The sequence below is a fragment of the Podospora pseudoanserina genome, chromosome 2, assembly GCF_035222485.1.
Source record: "Podospora pseudoanserina strain CBS 124.78 chromosome 2, whole genome shotgun sequence".
In the NCBI taxonomy this organism is placed as follows: domain Eukaryota; kingdom Fungi; phylum Ascomycota; class Sordariomycetes; order Sordariales; family Podosporaceae; genus Podospora; species Podospora pseudoanserina.
In genome coordinates, this window is record NC_085921.1 from 3999001 (window position 1) to 4016706 (window position 17706).

The 17706-nt window shown below is 52.0% G+C and overlaps 7 protein-coding genes across 7 annotated transcripts; 3 read left to right on the forward strand and 4 right to left on the reverse strand.

The window, feature by feature from the left end:
• Positions 1–712: 712 nt before the first annotated feature.
• On the forward strand, positions 713–1219 carry QC764_210830 (uncharacterized protein; the record flags this gene model as incomplete). Its single annotated transcript, XM_062944788.1, has 1 exon — positions 713–1219. The coding sequence occupies one exon, from the start codon at positions 713–715 to the stop codon at positions 1217–1219; it is 507 nt and encodes a 168-aa protein (XP_062803653.1).
• A 2115-nt stretch (positions 1220–3334) lies between these two features.
• QC764_210835 (uncharacterized protein) lies at positions 3335–3849 on the reverse strand (the record flags this gene model as incomplete). The annotated part of the gene is given in 3 exon segments (XM_062944789.1): positions 3335–3402; positions 3452–3811; positions 3828–3849. 3 exon segments carry the CDS (start codon positions 3847–3849, stop codon positions 3335–3337), a joined length of 450 nt encoding a protein of 149 aa, XP_062803654.1.
• A 1612-nt stretch (positions 3850–5461) lies between these two features.
• CAF16 (CCR4-NOT regulatory complex component) lies at positions 5462–6334 on the forward strand (the record flags this gene model as incomplete). The annotated part of the gene is made up of 1 exon (XM_062940302.1): positions 5462–6334. The coding sequence occupies one exon, from the start codon at positions 5462–5464 to the stop codon at positions 6332–6334; it is 873 nt and encodes a 290-aa protein (XP_062803655.1).
• Positions 5509–6088, reverse strand: QC764_0042460 (uncharacterized protein; the record flags this gene model as incomplete). The annotated part of the gene is given in 3 exon segments (XM_062940303.1): positions 5509–5709; positions 5714–5905; positions 6041–6088. Coding segments are annotated over 3 exon segments (441 nt in total).
• An 822-nt stretch (positions 6335–7156) lies between the features above and the next one.
• QC764_210850 (uncharacterized protein) lies at positions 7157–10163 on the reverse strand (the record flags this gene model as incomplete). Its single annotated transcript, XM_062944790.1, has 5 exons — positions 9451–10163; positions 9324–9391; positions 9072–9239; positions 7673–9007; positions 7157–7651 (listed from the first exon to the last, which is right to left on the reverse strand). The coding sequence occupies exons 1-5, from the start codon at positions 9500–9502 to the stop codon at positions 7157–7159; spliced, it is 2118 nt and encodes a 705-aa protein (XP_062803657.1). The 5' UTR covers positions 9503–10163.
• QC764_210860 (uncharacterized protein) lies at positions 9152–16032 on the forward strand. The gene is made up of 2 exons (XM_062944791.1): positions 9152–11086; positions 11193–16032. The coding sequence occupies exons 1-2, from the start codon at positions 11012–11014 to the stop codon at positions 15426–15428; spliced, it is 4311 nt and encodes a 1436-aa protein (XP_062803658.1). The 5' UTR covers positions 9152–11011; the 3' UTR covers positions 15429–16032.
• A 278-nt stretch (positions 16033–16310) lies between these two features.
• Positions 16311–17604, reverse strand: FLX1 (mitochondrial FAD carrier protein flx1). The gene is made up of 2 exons (XM_062944792.1): positions 17352–17604; positions 16311–17272 (listed from the first exon to the last, which is right to left on the reverse strand). Exons 1-2 carry the CDS (start codon positions 17494–17496, stop codon positions 16455–16457), a joined length of 963 nt encoding a protein of 320 aa, XP_062803659.1. The 5' UTR covers positions 17497–17604; the 3' UTR covers positions 16311–16454.
• Between the last annotated feature and the right edge of the window lie 102 nt (positions 17605–17706).

A 17706-nucleotide genomic window follows, 5' to 3' on the forward strand; every position in this document is an offset into this window, starting at 1 on the left:
TGATGCGAAAGGCTACAAGAACATTTGGATTTTCATCGACTTTTCAGGATTGCTAGTAAGATCATGTCATCCAGTGCAAGAGAGAACCCAAACAAGATGACTCGGCCGGGACGCGCCTCGTGAGCTCGGAAGAGCAACCTATTATATGGTACCGATTCTTGTTACCCGTAGTGGTGAAGACGGAGCACCCAGGTAAGTCGCTCGAGATACGGCTAAGAAGCTTACTCCTCGGTCTTACATTTGACCAAACTGTCCAGCAAGGATGGACAGTCGACATGCCGGAGATATCACAATCGTCACAGCACACAGAGCGAGGAGCTCTCACAGCCACCACAACCCTTGCTGGACGCAGCACTCATACGGCCGATAATCTCAGAGTAGGCTATGCGTTTACCTACTATCGGCCGCTCGTTGAGCAGAGCTAACAATGCCCCCCTATTCTGATTGCTCCTGGCCTCGGACTTGGAGCGTTCAACGATCCACGAGGCTGGTGACAAAACAAAGGCGATGGCGATGCGGTTGTCCAATTTCTGGATGAACTCTTCATCGTGCCAGGTAGGCCTTGAGAAGATCACTAGGTATACAAGGTGTGAAGCTCCCAGATCAAATCCCCTTTCTGTCCATCATCACCACCACAGTCTCAACATCACCTCCAGACCAGCTCACACATCACACACTATTCCACTCTTAAACAACCAACCAACCTTTTAGAATGCAGTTAACAACCCTCTTCATGACCCTCTCGGCTGCTGCCGGCCTCGCCCTTGCCGCCTCTACTTCTAGCACCAACCTTGACACCTGCCAGCGTATCCAGTCCGATCTCCAGGGAATGAACGTTACCTACCTCCCCGATATGATCCACCTCCGCCGCTCTAGCAATGCCTCTTTCAACGTCCCCGCCAACGCCCGTGGTCCCTGCTCTCTTATTGCGGCCTTTCCGGCCGACTATTCGATTAGAGACTCCTCGGTTGAGCAAGGCGGCAACCCCATTGCTGTCAACGTCACCGACGTTGATGGTCCCACCCCCGACTCCCTAGTTGGTACCGTTCGCTTCCCTTCTGCCTTGCCTGGTCCGACGACTAAGGAGGCAGTCAAGATCACCATCAACAGTTTTGCCTGCAGGGAGAAGATGACTTACCATTTTGAGGCCGCCGAGTTGGGTTTGGTTCAGTTCAAGAACACGGCGGATGCTGGGCTCTTCATTGAATATAGCTGCTAAGCAACCACTTATTGGGATGAGGACGTTGGTGATTTGGGGTTTGTGGGTAATCGGGGCGCAATCACAAGAGTTTCCCTTTTTTCAGGCGCCCAGGCCAGAAGAAAAAAGTGATGTATTGATGCAAAACGGCCACGAAAATCCACAAATCACATAAACTACACAACTGCATCCTATGGGGCCTAAGCTTTAGGAGCAACCTGGCCTGACCTGACTGAACGCTTACGGGGGGCAACTCATCTCATCTTTGTATAACTCCTTACCAAAGGCATACGCCGCCTAAGCTGCTTGGATCCACGACCAACAAGAGGGAGGAACGTCACTACCGCTAACACTATCATACACAATATCCACACGGCCGACTAGCCCAGAAATGTTCTCCGGATAGTCCGCCATGCTCTTAATCCCATTGTCCTCAACCTCGCACTTGGAGCACTCGACTACCAACGAGCTGTGGAGCAACAAAGGCGGTGATGTCCTTGCTCAACCTTCGGATGAACTCTCCATCATGCCAGTTAGACCTTAGAGGATATGTCTATAAGATACCGGTTCTCCCCTAAAACAAGTCTCATCTCTATTTGACATCACAGCCTCAAGCCTCTCTTACCTTACACTTTTAACTGCGACCTCGGCCGGTGCCTACACTCAAATTGAAAGTCGGACCACCTTCTTGCACTCTTCAAGATGCATTTCTCAACCCTCTTCATCACCCTGTCAGCCGCTGCCGGCCTCTCCCTTGCGGCCCCCACCTCTCATACCGACCAATCCACTTGCCAGCGTGTGAAGTCGGAATCGTACAAGGTCCACATCGCCACCCACTCCAATGAACGCGTGGAACCCGAAGTCTTGACTTTCTCCCTCCCCGACGGTACCCACGGCACCTGCTTTCTCATCGCCGACTTCCCGGCCGGCTATCCGAATATCGACTCTGGCGTTGAGGATGGCCGTAGCCCCTTTCCCATCAATGTGGTTGATTTCCACTCTAACGAACACAGCGTCAAAGTTGGCCCCGTCCTCGGTACATTTCGGATTCCTTCCGCCCTGCCCGACAAGAAGACCACAAAAGCGGTCAAATTGACCATCGCGAGTTTTCCTTGCGAGTGGATAAGGCTGTTTATAATCGAGGTTGCGGCCATAGGTCTGGTCGACTTCGAGCTGAATGACAAGAGCGGGCTGTTTGTTGAGTATGGTTAAGGAATCGATGGTTGGGAGCGGGAGGTTTTGGTGATTCGGGGATAACCTTTGTACCTCTTCGTTTTTTCTTCACTTTGGAACCCACCGTCTTGATTGACGCTCGACAACATGGAGGTGTTGCATGGAGAATTAGACTTAGACGCCCCTTCTTTGATAGACAGGAATGCGATCTCTTTTTTGATCATCTTTGACTGTGTATTGTTGAATGACTCTGAGGTACCTAGGTATAACCAAAATCCTACCGACAGACCCATGAAGCTGCTATGACTCTACTTTGTTTAGTTGACCCCTTCTCAATGCTTAGGAACGCCACCCTCAGGGGGTCCTTCGTACGGTTCCCTATCGAAGGCATGCGCTGCCAAAGCAGCCTTCAAGAACCCGAATTTCTGCACATAAATGCAGTGGTGGAAGTTGAAGTTGCATTGGTTATATGTTAGATTAATATTAGTGTTATTAGTTCTCTAATTACCTCGTTCAGTATCAAACTTCTTACATCCAGCATACCTACAGTCGCTGCACCAAACCGCATGTCGGATTAAACCTTCGCGCTCAATATTGTCTGGATAATCTTCTTTGAGAAACCGGTATGCCTCTTTCCTAGGAGCCTGTTATATACCGTACTATTAATATACCTCTCTAGATTAGTTACTTACAAGGAGAGAGGATTCCCACATCATTCCCACGATGGTTGATGGGCCATCTGTCCTTATTCGGCCGTTAAAAGTAATACTTTGCGTTTAATCGAATGTCTTCGGTGCTCTTGGTTGCTTCGTGATCCAGGCCGGCCTGCATTGTCTTGCTTCGTGCTTCTGAATGACTATTAGGCTCAAGACCGAGAAAGAAATATCACCATTCCTACTCACGTTTCTCACTGAATCTCTGAGCCTTATCGGCACGTTCTTCTGCAAACCGTTGGTTGACTGTCTACTTCCCAGCCTCCTCTGCCGCCTCATCTTCCGCAGAAATCAACTTATTCCACTGTTTATACATGACTAAACAAAAGTTAGTGAAATTTTGTTTTGTTTCACCTCATGGACTTACCCAAAGCCTTGGCAATAGCCTGCCCAGTCGGCCTCCCACCCTTGCTCTTCTCCTCAGCATCACAACCCTCCCACTTGCCATCCCAAGTCTGGATATCCAGCTCGTGCTGACCGCGTATATGGCGGATCAGTCCAGATGTGGAGGAGAAACTCTTGGCGGTTGGGCAGAGGATCCCATCTTCAAACTCAATCCGGCAAAAGACCTCTCCCGGAAGGATCTTGACGCCCTTTCGGTCATTGTCTGTAACGATCTCAGCGATCAGGAGTCCCTCTGGTCGGACCTGGTGGCCGTGGTATGACTGATAGTCGCGCTGAAAACTCTGGTCAATACTCTGGGAGACATGATCGAAGCCAGGCCATACTTAAGGATCACTTACGCTGCTCTGGAGAGAAGCCCATGCTTGGTAGGGTTCAGCAAGTAAATCAGTTCCCATCACAATACGTATATCGAATAACCGTCCAAAACAAGAGATATAACCCGATCTCCAACGAGTCTATTATTGGGCCCGCTCGAACCATGATGTTGGCGCCGGGCTTCATACTCCGAGGCATGAAGCCGTCAAGTTCTTTTTGAGAAGCCTTCGAGCGAGAGAGTAATCATGGAAAACCTGCGCCTCATCAAATACTCACTGCCTACCTAGGTCAAGATCATGTTTGCTATGTGACGCGATCCTGTCCTGTCTTTTTTCTACTTCTTCTCTACATACTCGCCTCACAACTCGCATCAGGATACTTCCCAATAACACCACTCAAAGAGACCATAACCGTCCGGCCAGCGACGATCAATCTTTGCAACTACCTCAAGGAAAACAAGCCCGTCGGCTCCTGATGAAAGTCAGTTCGTCTCTAAATTAAATACCACTAAGATCAGCCCCCCGAACCTTTTCAGTTTGAACAAATGAACCCGCGTTACCACCCATTGATACGCTCCTCAGCCTTGTCGTAAACAAATTAACAAACTGACATTCCAATCCGCAGTTCGCTGTCTGATAACTAAAGAGAGTTTTGTTTGGGCCCCCCCTCGATCTGGCAGGGAACCCCCTCTGGCCACCTAAACCCTTAACCCCGAGAAAAAAATCCAAAAATCCAACACTTGCTCCGACTTTTCCAAGATGGATTCGATTTCGCTCGCATCGCTTTCCTAAGGCCCTACATATATATTCTAAAAAGAAAATTTTTTTAAAAAAAAATGTAGTTTATAGTTATTTTCAGGCCATTTTACATTAAGTCTTTTTTTCTTATCTTATTTTTGAAAGAGTAGTTAAAATTATATATCTTTCTTCTCTACCTAAAAAGGGGGAACTCGGGGGTTGCCAAGACTCAATAAATAGACTGACAAAAGCAGTAAAAACATACAACAGCAGGGATTCCCCAGTGGTCACCCACCTGAGTACTAATCTGCCGATCAACTGTTTGACTAGGGGAGAGCGGACGGGATCCCGTATTTTCAGTTGTCTATGGTCGTATGTGACGGTTTTGGGTGAATTTGTGGTTTATGTTTGAAGCTCTGCTATTGGCAAGAAAATCAAGAGCTTTGTGAGAGAAAAGAAGGAAGCAGCAAGCTCTGTGTGATGTGATGAATAGACGGGAGCTTTGGATGAGCTGCCCCGCTTTTATTGCCCCTCCACTCCTCAAGACAAATCCAACTGCTCTCTAGACGAGCTTTGGGAGGGTTGGTAGATGTAGTTCAGGAGAGGATACTCCGGTCTTTTATTTCCCACCTTACGGGTAGGCAATGGCCAAGATTTGGATCCGGTGGCAGGTTTTTAACGTTGGTGTTTTTTTCTTGGAGGAAGGTTTTGTTTTAGGAAGGTCAGATATCTTGCGATAAAGGCGATCTCCATCACCTGATTTGCCTCTTTCCATCTCTCAACTTTCAGAAGCCTCGTGGTCGAGTGAGATTTTCACACTGCAATTGAGGCTCAACCCACCTTTACATCTCACAATCCCATAACAACACCACATCAATTTGACAAAACACAACAGCAGCACACAATCACACCATCAAAAAATGGCCCCCGCTTCCGGCCCCCCCTCTGTAGTAACAAACAACCTCTCCTACCTCTTCCAAGACCACTCCACCGGCCTCTCAGGCATAACCCTCTCCCTCCCCCCCAGATCCCGCACCCTCTTGATCGGCGCCAACGGCGCAGGCAAGACCACCCTCCTCCGCCTCCTGGCGGGAAAACGCCTAGCGCCAGCAGGCACAATCACCATCGGCGGCAACGACCCCTTCAAAGTCGGCCTCGAGGGCGTGACCTACCTCGGCCTGGAATGGGTCCTCAACGCCATCGTCCGCACCGACATCGGCGTCGACGAGCTCCTCCGCTCCGTCGGCGGGGACCAATACCCCGACCGTCGTGACGAGCTCGTCGCCGTTCTCGACATCGATACCAGGTGGAGGATGCACGCCGTTTCCGACGGCGAGCGCCGCAGGGTCCAGCTCGCCATGGGCCTAGTCCGGCCGTGGACGATCCTGTTATTGGATGAAATCACCGTCGACCTGGATGTCTGGTCCCGGAGTCAGTTTTTGAGCTTTTTGAAAAAGGAGACGGAGGAGAGGGAGTGCACGGTTGTGTATGCGACGCACATATTGGATAATTTGGCGGGGTGGCCGACGCATTTGGTGCATATGCATCTTGGGACGGTGGTGGAGTGGGGGACGACGGAGAAGATGTTGGAGAGTAAACTGGGGGGGGAAAAAGAGACGGGAAACAGTCGGCTAGGGGAGTTGGTGTTAAGGTGGTTGAAGGAGGACTTGGATAGAAGGGGGCCGAGAGACAAGTTGAGGAGGGGGCCGGAGGGGTTGAGTTATAATTCGGGGAATTTGGGGATTGGGGGGTATGGGTTAGAGAGTAAGAGCAAGTTGGAGGAGAAGAGATGAGAAAATATCAGAAAAGATGTAAGAGGGGTGAAGATGAGAAGGATTCAACATATAGAGGGATAGATGTGGTGGCGAATATGGTTTAACATAGTACCCGGGTGGATTTAACATGGGTTTCGCTGTGCGGAAAGCTTACTTGATGTAGAGTAGAATGGCATATCCATTTACTATGTTAGAAGACATTCATGTGTGTTATTTGACTCATATCAACAACTGGATGACTGAAAGCAACCAATACCGCCCAAAAAACCATATCCACTCAGAAGACCGTATGTTCGAGAAGTGAAACCATACCAGGTCCAACCTACAAAGCAAAGACAGTGTTTTTCATGTCATAATACTCTTTACACTATTACCACACAGTACAACTCTAATCTACCTCTCTTAATGCCTCGTTTATACCCCCCCGGCAATCCTTCACAACCTTGACATCCCTCAGTTGTTGTTTCTGTTGACCATCAACCACGGCCTCCCAACCCAAAAACTCCAGAAAATATGCAAATGTCCCCCAAGTTTGGTCCGTCCAGCCATTACCATGAGATTGAAATAAAAAGGTAATGTTGAGATGAAATGCAAGGAAAAAATGACCCAAAGAAAATCATCATCCCAGCTTCTTGACTTCGTCGTGGTCGTGCTTCGTCGTGGTCGTGCTTCGTCCGAGCTTCGTTTGTTCAAAAATATGAACAGCAAAAGTACACCAACGAACCAGCACAACAAACCAAACCAAACCATCGTCCAGTCTCGGGTGAAATCAACGCTCGCCTGCTCGCCCGCTCTCACAGAATGCCAACAGTAACCTTACACATCCACCCCCTAATTCCGTCAATGCCCCCCCACACCCCCCCACCTCAACCTCAACCCATCCGTCCATCTAGCATAAAGCAAATCACCCAGCGCCTTACAATGCTCCATCCCCTGCACCGCCGGCCTCCCCGGAAACTTTGCCTCCAACGCCGCCATCGCCATCTTCTCCTTATCCCGTTCCCTATTCTCTCTCGCCTCTCTCTCTCTCTCCCGTGCTTCCTTATCCGGCGACCCCCCTCCCCTTCCCCCATTAACGATCCCCAGCGCGTTCTCCGCCCCGCCAATATTACTCTCCCTCCTCCTCCTATGAGACGCGAGATGTGGGTTATCCTGTGAAATCATCAACTTCGTCGGTGAGCTCGACAACCCTGGTGGTGGTTGCAAGGCTGCTGGTTTTGTTCTTTGGTCTTTGACGACTGTTCCTCCTTGGGGGGTGCCCTCGCTGAGGGTTTGTTTATGTTGTTGCTGTTGTTGGTATTGCTGCTGCTGTTGCTGCTGCTGCTGCTGTTGTTGTTGTTGATGATGATGATGTTGTTGTTGTTGTTGTTGTTGTTGTTGGGGTAGTTGCGGGACAAAAGCATTGCTTAGCTTTGTGTCTTGAGATACTGTCGACATGATGCTTCGGAGGAGGTGATAGGACCCCTCTGGGTCGACAGCATCTAGATGGGCCAAAGCGTCAGATAACCTCGCCAGTGCCTCCCTTTTTGCTGAGCCTGCTGTCTGGGCGTGGAGTTCGTCTAGACAGGGTTCTAGAGCCTTGTTGTAGAGCCTTCTCCCTAAAAAGGCTTCTTTGCTGTGCGGTTCTACCGGGGCTTGGTACGAGTACGATGTTGGTGGTCTGTTCTCGCTGTTGTCATAGATGAACGAGTCACTGGGGGAGGAACCGCCATGATGTGAAGGGTTGGTCGATGTGTCAGATGGTACCCTCCGGAATAAACGCATAGTCGAGCCCGAGTTACCAAACGACATGTCTGGTTGTAATGGCCGCTTAGCCGCAACAGACGCACGGGGTGAGCCGTTGGAAACCTGGCGGTTGGCTTGCTGGCTTTGACGGAGGGACTGGCGGCGGACTGTCGACTTCCGGACGGTACTTGGAGTGGTGGGCTGGAGGGGCCCATCTTTGACGTCGAGCTTATGCATGGCGTCCTCTATCCCGTGAACGGCAGACGGTTTTCTAGACCTGACTGTACCGCGTTTTTGTTGTGGGACGACTGATTTGACCGTGTCAAACACCCACTCGTCTGCCCCATCCTTGGGCGAGAGAGTTTGCAGCGTCTCTTGATAGTACACTGGCATCTTCACACGCTCCGTCTTGGCATCGGCAACTTGCTTGCGGTATATGAGCTCCTGGAGAGCTTCCACTTTGCCGGCTGAACGGATGAACCGATGCTTAAGCAGTTCCTTTGCGGTGGGCCGGAGATGCGGTGCTTTGACGAGACATTGTGCGATGAAGTCCTTGAACTCCTTGCTAAACTTCCCTTCGAGCCTCGGGGGGTCCTGCTTAGGGATCTGGAAGAGAACTTTCATGGGATGTGTCTGAGCATGGGGTGGCTCGCCAGTCGCAAACTCAATCGCCGTGATGCCCAAGGACCAGATATCCGCTTTGAAATCATAGCCATTCTGCTGGATGACTTCAGGGGCCATCCAAAAGGGAGTGCCAACGAAGGTGTTGCGTTGCGACTTCATATGCGTCAGCTGGGCGGCAACGCCAAAGTCGGCAAGCTTGACTTTTCCAGTCTCTGACAGCAAGACATTGGCAGCCTTGATGTCACGATGAATCTTGCCCTCTGCGTGGAGGTATTCCAGACCAAGTAGCAGTTCTCGGCAAATGATGGCAATATGGACTTCTGGAAACACGCCCGGTTTGAGCTGCAATGTAACTGTTAGAACGGGGCATCGCCAAGAGGCACGATTAAGTAAAGTGCATGCATACCAAATCCAGGCAGGACCCTCCTCCCAGATATTCCATCACAATCCACAGCTTGTGTCCACGGAGAAAGCTGGCCTTGTACTGGGTGACATGAGTGCTGGCGCAGGTGCTGAGCACGGATATTTCTTGCTGAATTTCATGGATATCATCGTCACTAGACTCGAGATCGATCTGTGCGCAACACAATGACATTAATACCACAGAACGGCCGAGACATGTTTGACTGACGAGGAAAATGACAAAAAACCACCATACATGTTTGATCGCAACTGTCTCCCCTGTCTTCTTCTCAATGGCCTTGTAGACCACGCCAAAACTACCGCCTGCGTCACAGTCAGTTTCCCACGTTCCAGGGCAGGGCAACAGCGCAGCGCGCACTCACGGCCGAGCTCCTCCAGCACCTGGTAGTGGTCTGCGACGCCTTCGTCTGCCATTGCGCCTCAGCCCACACACGCGATGGTGGAGTATTCGTAGGGTTGGGTCTGCCCTTGGTCGCAAATCGATCGGGGTGATTAGATAGGCGCGAGGCGGGGATTCAAGGTTATTAAAAGCAACCGAACGCAACCTGGGTCCTGGGCTGTTGTCGCCTTTCCAAACCGAACCTTGACGGTCCTAGAGAAGTCCTTGGGAAAAAGGAGAAGGGATGGGTTGGGACGGGAGGGACGGGAGGCGGAGAAAGCGAGGGAGGGAGGAGGGAGTTCGGACGGTTTTCTTTCTTGTCGATGGGATCCTGGGCTGGACAAGAGGAAACAGCGCCCGCGTTGCGCCTGTGTCAGCCGTTCGCTATTAAACCCCTGGATCTGGTGTTCTCAGTTGGCGGCTTGGTTGTCCGGGTGCTGCGTTTGGCGGGCACGGGCCATTGTTTACTTAATGATCTAGCGGGAGGTAGGGCGGACCCTGGACGAGTTTCGGAGTGCCGCCCGGATCTGCAGCGGCGTTGGCGTTGTTGTTGTTGTTGGTCGAGATACGAAGACTGATGAGAAGATGCTGTACCCGTCCAGTAGCAGGGCGGATGGGGCCAGAATCATGGTGTTTTTTGAGTGAATACTCCACGTCTGGGATAGAAAAGTGGACGACGGGTCGAGACAGTTCTTGAAGAACCGGCGTTTCTTTCTACTGCGCAGCTTGCAGCGTCCTGCATTCCACAGGCTGCAGCTTGAGGAACAGCGCGCTAAGGGCCAATCACTGGCACCCTCAACCAAACGCCCGGCACTTGGGCGGCATGCTACCGAAAAGCCTTGCTCAGGTGGGGTGGTGGCCGGTTGCCCCACGCAACGACACAGCTGGAGAGGGAGCTTGGGCCTTGCTTTCGACCGCCCTTGGGGGCTCTCACCAGCCGTCTCCATTTGCTGAGAGATCCTTGTTCCGCCCTGAACAAAATGCCCGCCCGGCTGTTACCCTTCATCTGCGTTTACTATTACAACTGAACTCCACGAGCACCTACATAGTGGGGGAAACTAAGGCCTGGGATCCCTTCGCCTGTGTTCCATTCTTTCCTGTCCGTCGTCGTCGTCACTTTGGTTGTGGTCGCGTGGTGAAGTTGCTGCTGTGAAGTTCCTTGTTTCTGTTGTCCACTGGTCCTGGTCTGGCGTCTGCCCTGTCTTGGCCTTGGATGGCGCCGCTCCTCGACATCTCCACAGCTGCTTCCCAGCCTCCAGGCGAGTTCGATTCTTAGGCCGGTGCCGTCATTAGCATTCATTCATTCATTCATTTTGGCGCGCAACAACCTCCTCTTGTGTACCTGCATTTGTATACATACGACGACCTGTGCGGGCACCGCAACTCGAGCACTCGAACGACCGCGGCACCATTGTTTGCGCCGAGTCGCAGCAGCGACGACAATCGACATCAAATCACTGTACAGGGGCACTAACCGACCGCTGCGTTATTGTACCTGTCACTGTCACTGCCGCCTTGGACGACTCGATTGAAGATTCGCAAAAATGGTGCCTGCGCCATTACCATTACCAACGCGCTTTCCGTGCTGGGTCAGGGCGGTTTATTCTTGGGGAGGAGAGGTTCGTGCGATGCAATGCAATGCGATTGTTGATTTTTCTTTTCTTTTCTTTTTTTTTCGCGGCTCGGGGACTCAGCTAACGGCATTGTTTTGTTCTTTTGTTCTAGAGCAAGCGAGATCTTGGGTTTATTGAGGGAGATTTAATTGAATGTCTGAATGCCGGCGATGGCTCGTGGTGGACAGGTCGTCTATTTCGCGACAGAAGAGCGGTCGGACTGTTTCCTTCTAATTTTGTCGAAGTATTGCCAGAGACATTTCGCCCAACGACGAGGTCAACCAGCCCCTTGCCAAACGGTAATACACCAAGTCCAAAGCATACGCCACAGAAATCCAGGACGTTTCGGAAACCATTCGAGGCTTATGCAAAAGCGCCGCATTATACGACGGCAAAGGTCCCAGAAACGTTCAGAGATGGTTACAAGAAAGAAGATGCGATTCCAGTCGCCCGATCCCGCGATACATCGGTCAACTCGATGGACAATACCTCCCCAGTCCGCCCATCTACTAGAAGGCAACGAGAGATTTCGCCCGCACCCCCTTCGAATTCCAGTTATAATCACCGAGCACCCTCTCCCGCTCCAACTCACCACCAAAATTATGGGTCAAGAAGCCCTTCACCTATGCCGGAATATCACCATGGTGGTTCTAGGGCACCATCTCCCGCCCCTCCTCAACACCACAACTACATCTCCAGATCTCCGTCACCGGCACCACCGCAGGATGTGGGATACAACCCGCGCGCTATTTCACCCGCGCCGCCACATCATGGTAACTATGACATGAGGGCCGCTTCGCCAGCTCCCCCACACCAGGGGGGTTATGATATGAGGGAGGCATCACCAGCGCCGCCGCATCACGGTGGCTATGATATGCGGGCAGCTTCCCCAGCACCACCGCAACACAATGCCTATGGCATGAGGGCAGCATCGCCAGCTCCTCCCCAACATGGTGGCTACGGCATGAGAGCAGCGTCTCCAGCACCTCCGCAACATCATGCCTACGATTCAAGGGCGCCATCTCCAGCGCCCCCACAAGATGATGGATTTGACCCCAGAGCACCATCACCCACTCCTTCATACATCCCTTACAGGCCTCCCGAGGCGAGACAACAGAGCTCTTTCCACCAGAGTGTGGATTCGACAATGCCATCCGGGCCACCTCTCTCCCACCGCCACCATGTACATCATATGAGCTTAGAGAGGCACAACTCTCCAGCACCTCCTCAGCGTGGGAGACAGCACACGTACCATCTAAGTCTCGACCGAAACATTGATAGGTCAGATTCGCCTCCTCCACCACCACCGCCTCCCCACCGAACCAAGGTCACGCGGCAGGAGTCTCAGTTCTCTCAGGATGAAGGTTACTTTACGGGCATTTCCAGGGAGCAGTCAGCACTATCGAGAGGAAATTCCAATGCTTCATATGGACAGGGCAACGTTTCACGACATCACTCTAACGCGTCCTACGAACCACCACAACAATCAGGTTTTCACACGCCGAGGACGCTTACAACCCCTTGCCCGCCCTCTCCTGGTATCGATGGCCTTACACCATCACCGCTTAGAGAAGCGATGGATGATGTGATGGAGCAGTTGGATGCTCTCGGTGCTGGTTCCACTGTCAGTGCCGGCCGTGAGCCATCTCCAGAACCGCCTGTGTTGGACCCTTGGTCCCCTGCTTCGTTTGATATGGTGCATGCGCGTTCAAGAAAGGAGCGGAAGCGGACCTCGCAGCTACGGCCCAATACATCAATGGGGATACCAGCTCATATTGACGAGGGGTATGAAACAAACAGCGGTACGGCCGACTCGTCTGTGGAACCAACGCCACTCGAAAGCTCTCAAGAACCACATCTCCCGCAGCTCAGCAACTATGTCGAGCGCATGGAATCCAGACTCAGAACTATGCATCAGCATAATGCTAGCGTTACTGAAGAGGACGAAGCCCCTCCACCGCCACCTAAGAGCAGCGTGTATGACAGGCCAAAGTCTTCCATGGGTATGGATGCCCCACCGGAGCAAAAGTTGAGGCACAAGAAGTCGGGCTATGAAGGCGTGGGCCGGAATATCCTCAACAGGACCTTTACCACCAAAACCAATTCAACAAATAGCTCATCGAACACGCAGAGTACCGATCGGAGCTTGATGAGCGGTGTGTCAGCTGGAGGAATCAGCGCAACGAGCGCCGGCAGCCTTGCACGCAAGAATCGGAGTAGGGCCCACAGCGCGCTTGGTTTGCGGGAGCTTCTAAACGACGCTGATAGCGGTCGGCCTGAGACGCCCTTTTCAGGAGTGACTTATCACAGTAGCCACGCGTCTGACCACCAGAATCAGCAACAGCGCTCCAAGTCACAGTTGGGCTTCACCGAGGATCCCATGCCTGCGCTTCCCGGTCTTGGAGGTCTGGTAACACCCAAGCCGAAGAAGCAGAATTTCATCAAGCGCATTCTGGAGTCTGCCAAGACGGGAGTGGCCAGCACGCGAGGAAGCATCGCCGCTGCTGGAGCTAGCACCTCCAACCTTTCATCCTCGAATCGCTCTACACCTGCCCTAACGTCAATGTCTTCTGCCGCGTTGCTCCCTAGCAAGATGCCACCCCCCAGGGACATGGGCATGGGTGGCGGCGTTGATTGGGTGCAGGTTCGTCGTGATATTAACCGGTCGAATTCGCTGAGCTTCAACGAAAAGGTGGAGAGAAAAGAAAGATGTCAGATGTTGGATTATCCAGCGCTTGATCCAGTCGACGAGCTGTACAGCAGTATCGACGGTGATGAGGGGGCTGATGGGATGCCGGTTGCTGAGCCGACCAACTATCATGCCATTAACTTGAGCCAGGTGGACAAGAACTCGCGGTTCCTGACGAATCTTGCGCCGACGACCACGGCCATCACCTTGGCGACAACATTCGTCTGCCGTCCCTATCGGAGTGATGTCCAGAGACTGCGAGCCATCTTTACTTGGGTTGCTGAGCATATCTGCTGGGAAGAGGATTTTGAGGGCGAGGTTGATACTAGACAGGTCATTCAGTCCCGACGTGGGTGTGCCGAGGAGTATGCCGTGCTGGTGTTGGAAATGTGCGCCGCCGTCGGCCTTGGCTGCGAGGTTGTTCGCGGCTACCTCAAAACTCCGGGAGAGATTCCAGAAGTCAACATCATGCCCAGATCCAACCACTGGTGGAACGCTGTCCTGGTCGATAATGAGTGGCGCTTCATGGACTGCTGCCTTGCCAGTCCATCGAACCCTAAGCGTGCCTTGTACTCGAGCCACAGCTCATCATCCGCCGACCCTTGGTGGTTCCTCGTCCGCCCATCCGAGCTTTGCTGGACGCACATCCCAGAGCACCACGCCCAGCAGCACCTGTGCCCACCCGTGGCCCACGAGACGCTCCTCAATCTCCCCTGCGCTTGCCCGCCTTTCTTCAAGAACGACCTGCAAATGGTGGACTACAACACCTCCCTTGTCCGCATCGAAGATCTCGAGATGGTCCATGTTAAGTTTAATGTGCCTCCTGATGTCGAAGTCGCCGCCGAGGTTGAGGTCCGGGCTTACTCCCGAGATATGGACGGCGACCTTTTTGAGTCTGGCGATGTCGTAAAGAAGCGAGCTCTCGCCCAGGCCGACTGGCATGGCGGCGTGAAGCGGTACACGGTCAAGGCTCTCCTCCCCGGCGACGAAGGAACCGGTGTCCTGAAAATCTATGCCGGCAAGCGTGGGTTGATGCACAGCATCAAGGACATCCCCCATCCCTTGGCTTTTGCCCTGCCAGTCATCCACACGGGCGAAAACCCACCCTACGAATTCGTCACCCGCCACCCCACCCCCCACGCGCAAAGACATGACATTTACGTTGTCCAACCCCAGTGCCAGCGGTTAGCACTGAACAACACGTTTGTCTTTGCCATCCGTCAACATCCCAGCTCGGCAGCCATCACGCCCGTGTCCCCCGCCGAGGAAAACAGAAGGGGAGGCGCGAGCCCGATACCGTTTATGCGGCCTGGTAGTGCCATGAGCATGACTAGTAGTGCGGCTGGGTCCATGCCGTCGACAACTACATCCAACAGCAGCGGGGGCAGTAGCAAGCCGGCGAAACTGGCGATTCAAACCCCAGGAGGAAAAATCTTGAGGTTGATGAGAAAGGAGGAGAGGAGAGGGGTGGGAATCGCGGGCAAGATCATGTCGCCCAGCTCGTCGGGGTTGCACAGCGAGGAAGGGGTGGATGCGGGGGATGGGGGGTTGTGGGAGACGATTATCAAGTGTAGCGAGCGGGGCGTCTGGAGGGGGTTGGTGCTTGCTGATCGGACGGCTAGGTGGTGTGTTTTCGCGGAGTGGGTTTGCGAGGGTTAAGCCTTTCTTTCTTCTGTCCACCTGATATATACGGCTCCCGGTTTGCGGGGCCATAATATGGGTTGTTTGATGAAGTGTGTTTGGATTTGTTGTTGGAATATACACGGGTGGAAGACGTAGGTGTTATACAAAAAAGCCAAAGAGCAGGGTTTGTTTGACTATTTTTTGTCTGGAACATATAACATATACCATGGTTGTTGGAAGGGGTTGTGTGGTATAAGCAAAGGGGTTTTTTTTTTTTTGGTTTCTTTTTCGCTTCACACATTATATCATTATTTTTGTTTGAGAGAGTGAAGGGGGAGGGGGGGGGAAGCCAAAGCCTGGGAAATGTGGGAATTTGCATATAGGGATGGCGTTGTATCATTAGGCGATTTTTAAACTTTTTCGACTTTTGGTTGGTGGCTGCAGGAGAAAGAGATATGTGTGTATCTCTGGTGTGCAGATACTGTTTGTTGTAGTGTGTATGTTTGGGGGAGAGAAAATAATGGTGTTTGTATCTTGTGTTTAGTTATATACCATGAAAGTAATTGACTGATTCTGACACTCGCCCATGTTGAGAGTAGGTGTCAGATAGATGTCTAATAATTCAGCAATGAGATTTTCTCATACCAGATACAGTTTTGAACCAGGAAGATCTTCCAGACATCAATCTGAATGAGTATCTGGACTGGTAGACAAAAAAGGGAGTGGAAATATGAAGTTGGGACTGCTGCCAAGACTTGGTGATGGAGTTTCTATGCACTCTCCCAAAACAGCAAAAACATACAACACCAAAGAATCCCCAGTGGTCACCCACCTGAGTACTAGTTTGGCTGTCAGCTGTTTGACTCAGGCAGAGCGGACGGGATGCCGTATTTTCAGCTGCATATGGTCGTATGTGCCTTTGTCGAGCAGAAAATGATACTATAGGTATCTCAGAGTCCGATTACGCCCACAAAAGCCACACCCATAGACAAGAGCAAATAATGATACCCTATATATATGTACAAATAATACAGTCATCTACCATCTGTTCAACCACTTTAATCAGCTCCCCCACCTCGGCAAATAAAACCTCACATTCTCATACACCAAAAACGTCACCCACGTCGCCGGCAAAACCCTCACAACACCAGGCATAACCCCCCGATAAAACCCCCTTATCCCCTCCTCCCTCCAAAGCTGCCTCACCACGCCCTTTATCCCCCTGCCAAACCTCTCCTCTGCCTCGTAGCCCTGTAACCTGCTCCTCAGTACCTGAAGCGGGTAGGTAATCCCCCCAGCAACCAACTTGGCAATCGTACTCAAGACAACAGTCGCCTCATTGCTCATATCCCCTTCCTTCCTCTCCTTATGCTGTGCCGAGTACATCTTCTTGAGCGGGTCATAGACAGCAAACTGCACCGCCCCGTGACTAACAGCCAACATCCCCACCCCCAACCCTCTATAAAACCCCTTTATCCCCTCCGTCTGAAACAAATCGACAGCCCCGGCGAGCATGTGAGGGTAGGCACCCTTTGTCCCCGCGTCAGAGGAGACCATCCGTGTCTTGAGCACCCAGATCGGGTTGGTGATAATCTGAGTTAGCGCCCCGGCCGCCAACGAGGCAACAAAAAAATCAGGTGGTGACAGGCCCCCCACATTTTGCTGAGAGGGGGAGGATGACGAGGATTTGAGATACAAGATCCCCCTCTCAACATTATTCTTGAAAAAGAAAAACGACGCCCAGCTCGTGGCATTCCCGATCAAGTTGGGTGTTAACCCCCTATACAGACTCGCGAGCGGTTTCGGGTTGGAGCTGAGCGTGCGGATCAAAGAGACTGTTGTTGGTGGGGGGGTATTAGGGCTGTGTGACGAGCGGTGGACTAATTTCACCAGTCAGTACGCCTTGTCATATAAATTTGAGACGAGGAGAAATAAAATAAAATAAAATAAAAACTATACTCTGCATTCGTGTCTTGACTATATCAAGCGGGTGCACAATCAGGGTGGCCATGGTGCCGGCCGACAAGCCAGCCACCGTCTCGACGAGCGCGGGGGAGGAGAGCCTCCCGCCGCCGCCGCGGTCATCTTGTGATGGTTTCGTCATTCAAAACCTGGGGTGGAAATGTCTAGCTACATGACATCGTAAACAAACGGCTCCGTGTAAGCAAAATTAAACGGTGCGCATGTGTAGGCGCAAAAGCGAGTGTTGTTTATCAAGAGGCGCGGCAAAAAAGCTATGACGCAAGGGTTCCTGCTGTTCGTCCCAAAAAAAAGTTTCCGGGATCCTCGGCCGAGCATGGTCGACTGAAACCGG

Bases quoted from the DNA above. Each gene is read 5' to 3' on its own strand.
- FLX1 (XM_062944792.1), bottom strand. From the start codon at position 17,496: ATGACGAAACCATCACAAGATGACCGCGGCGGCGGCGGGAGGCTCTCC. The intron at 17,273-17,351 runs GTATAGTTTTTA...TGGTGAAATTAG, and splicing joins AGTCAAGACACGAATGCAGA to TCCACCGCTCGTCACACAGC.
- QC764_210860 (XM_062944791.1), top strand. From the start codon at position 11,012: ATGGTGCCTGCGCCATTACCATTACCAACGCGCTTTCCGTGCTGGGTC. The intron at 11,087-11,192 runs GTTCGTGCGATG...CTTTTGTTCTAG, and splicing joins TTTATTCTTGGGGAGGAGAG to AGCAAGCGAGATCTTGGGTT.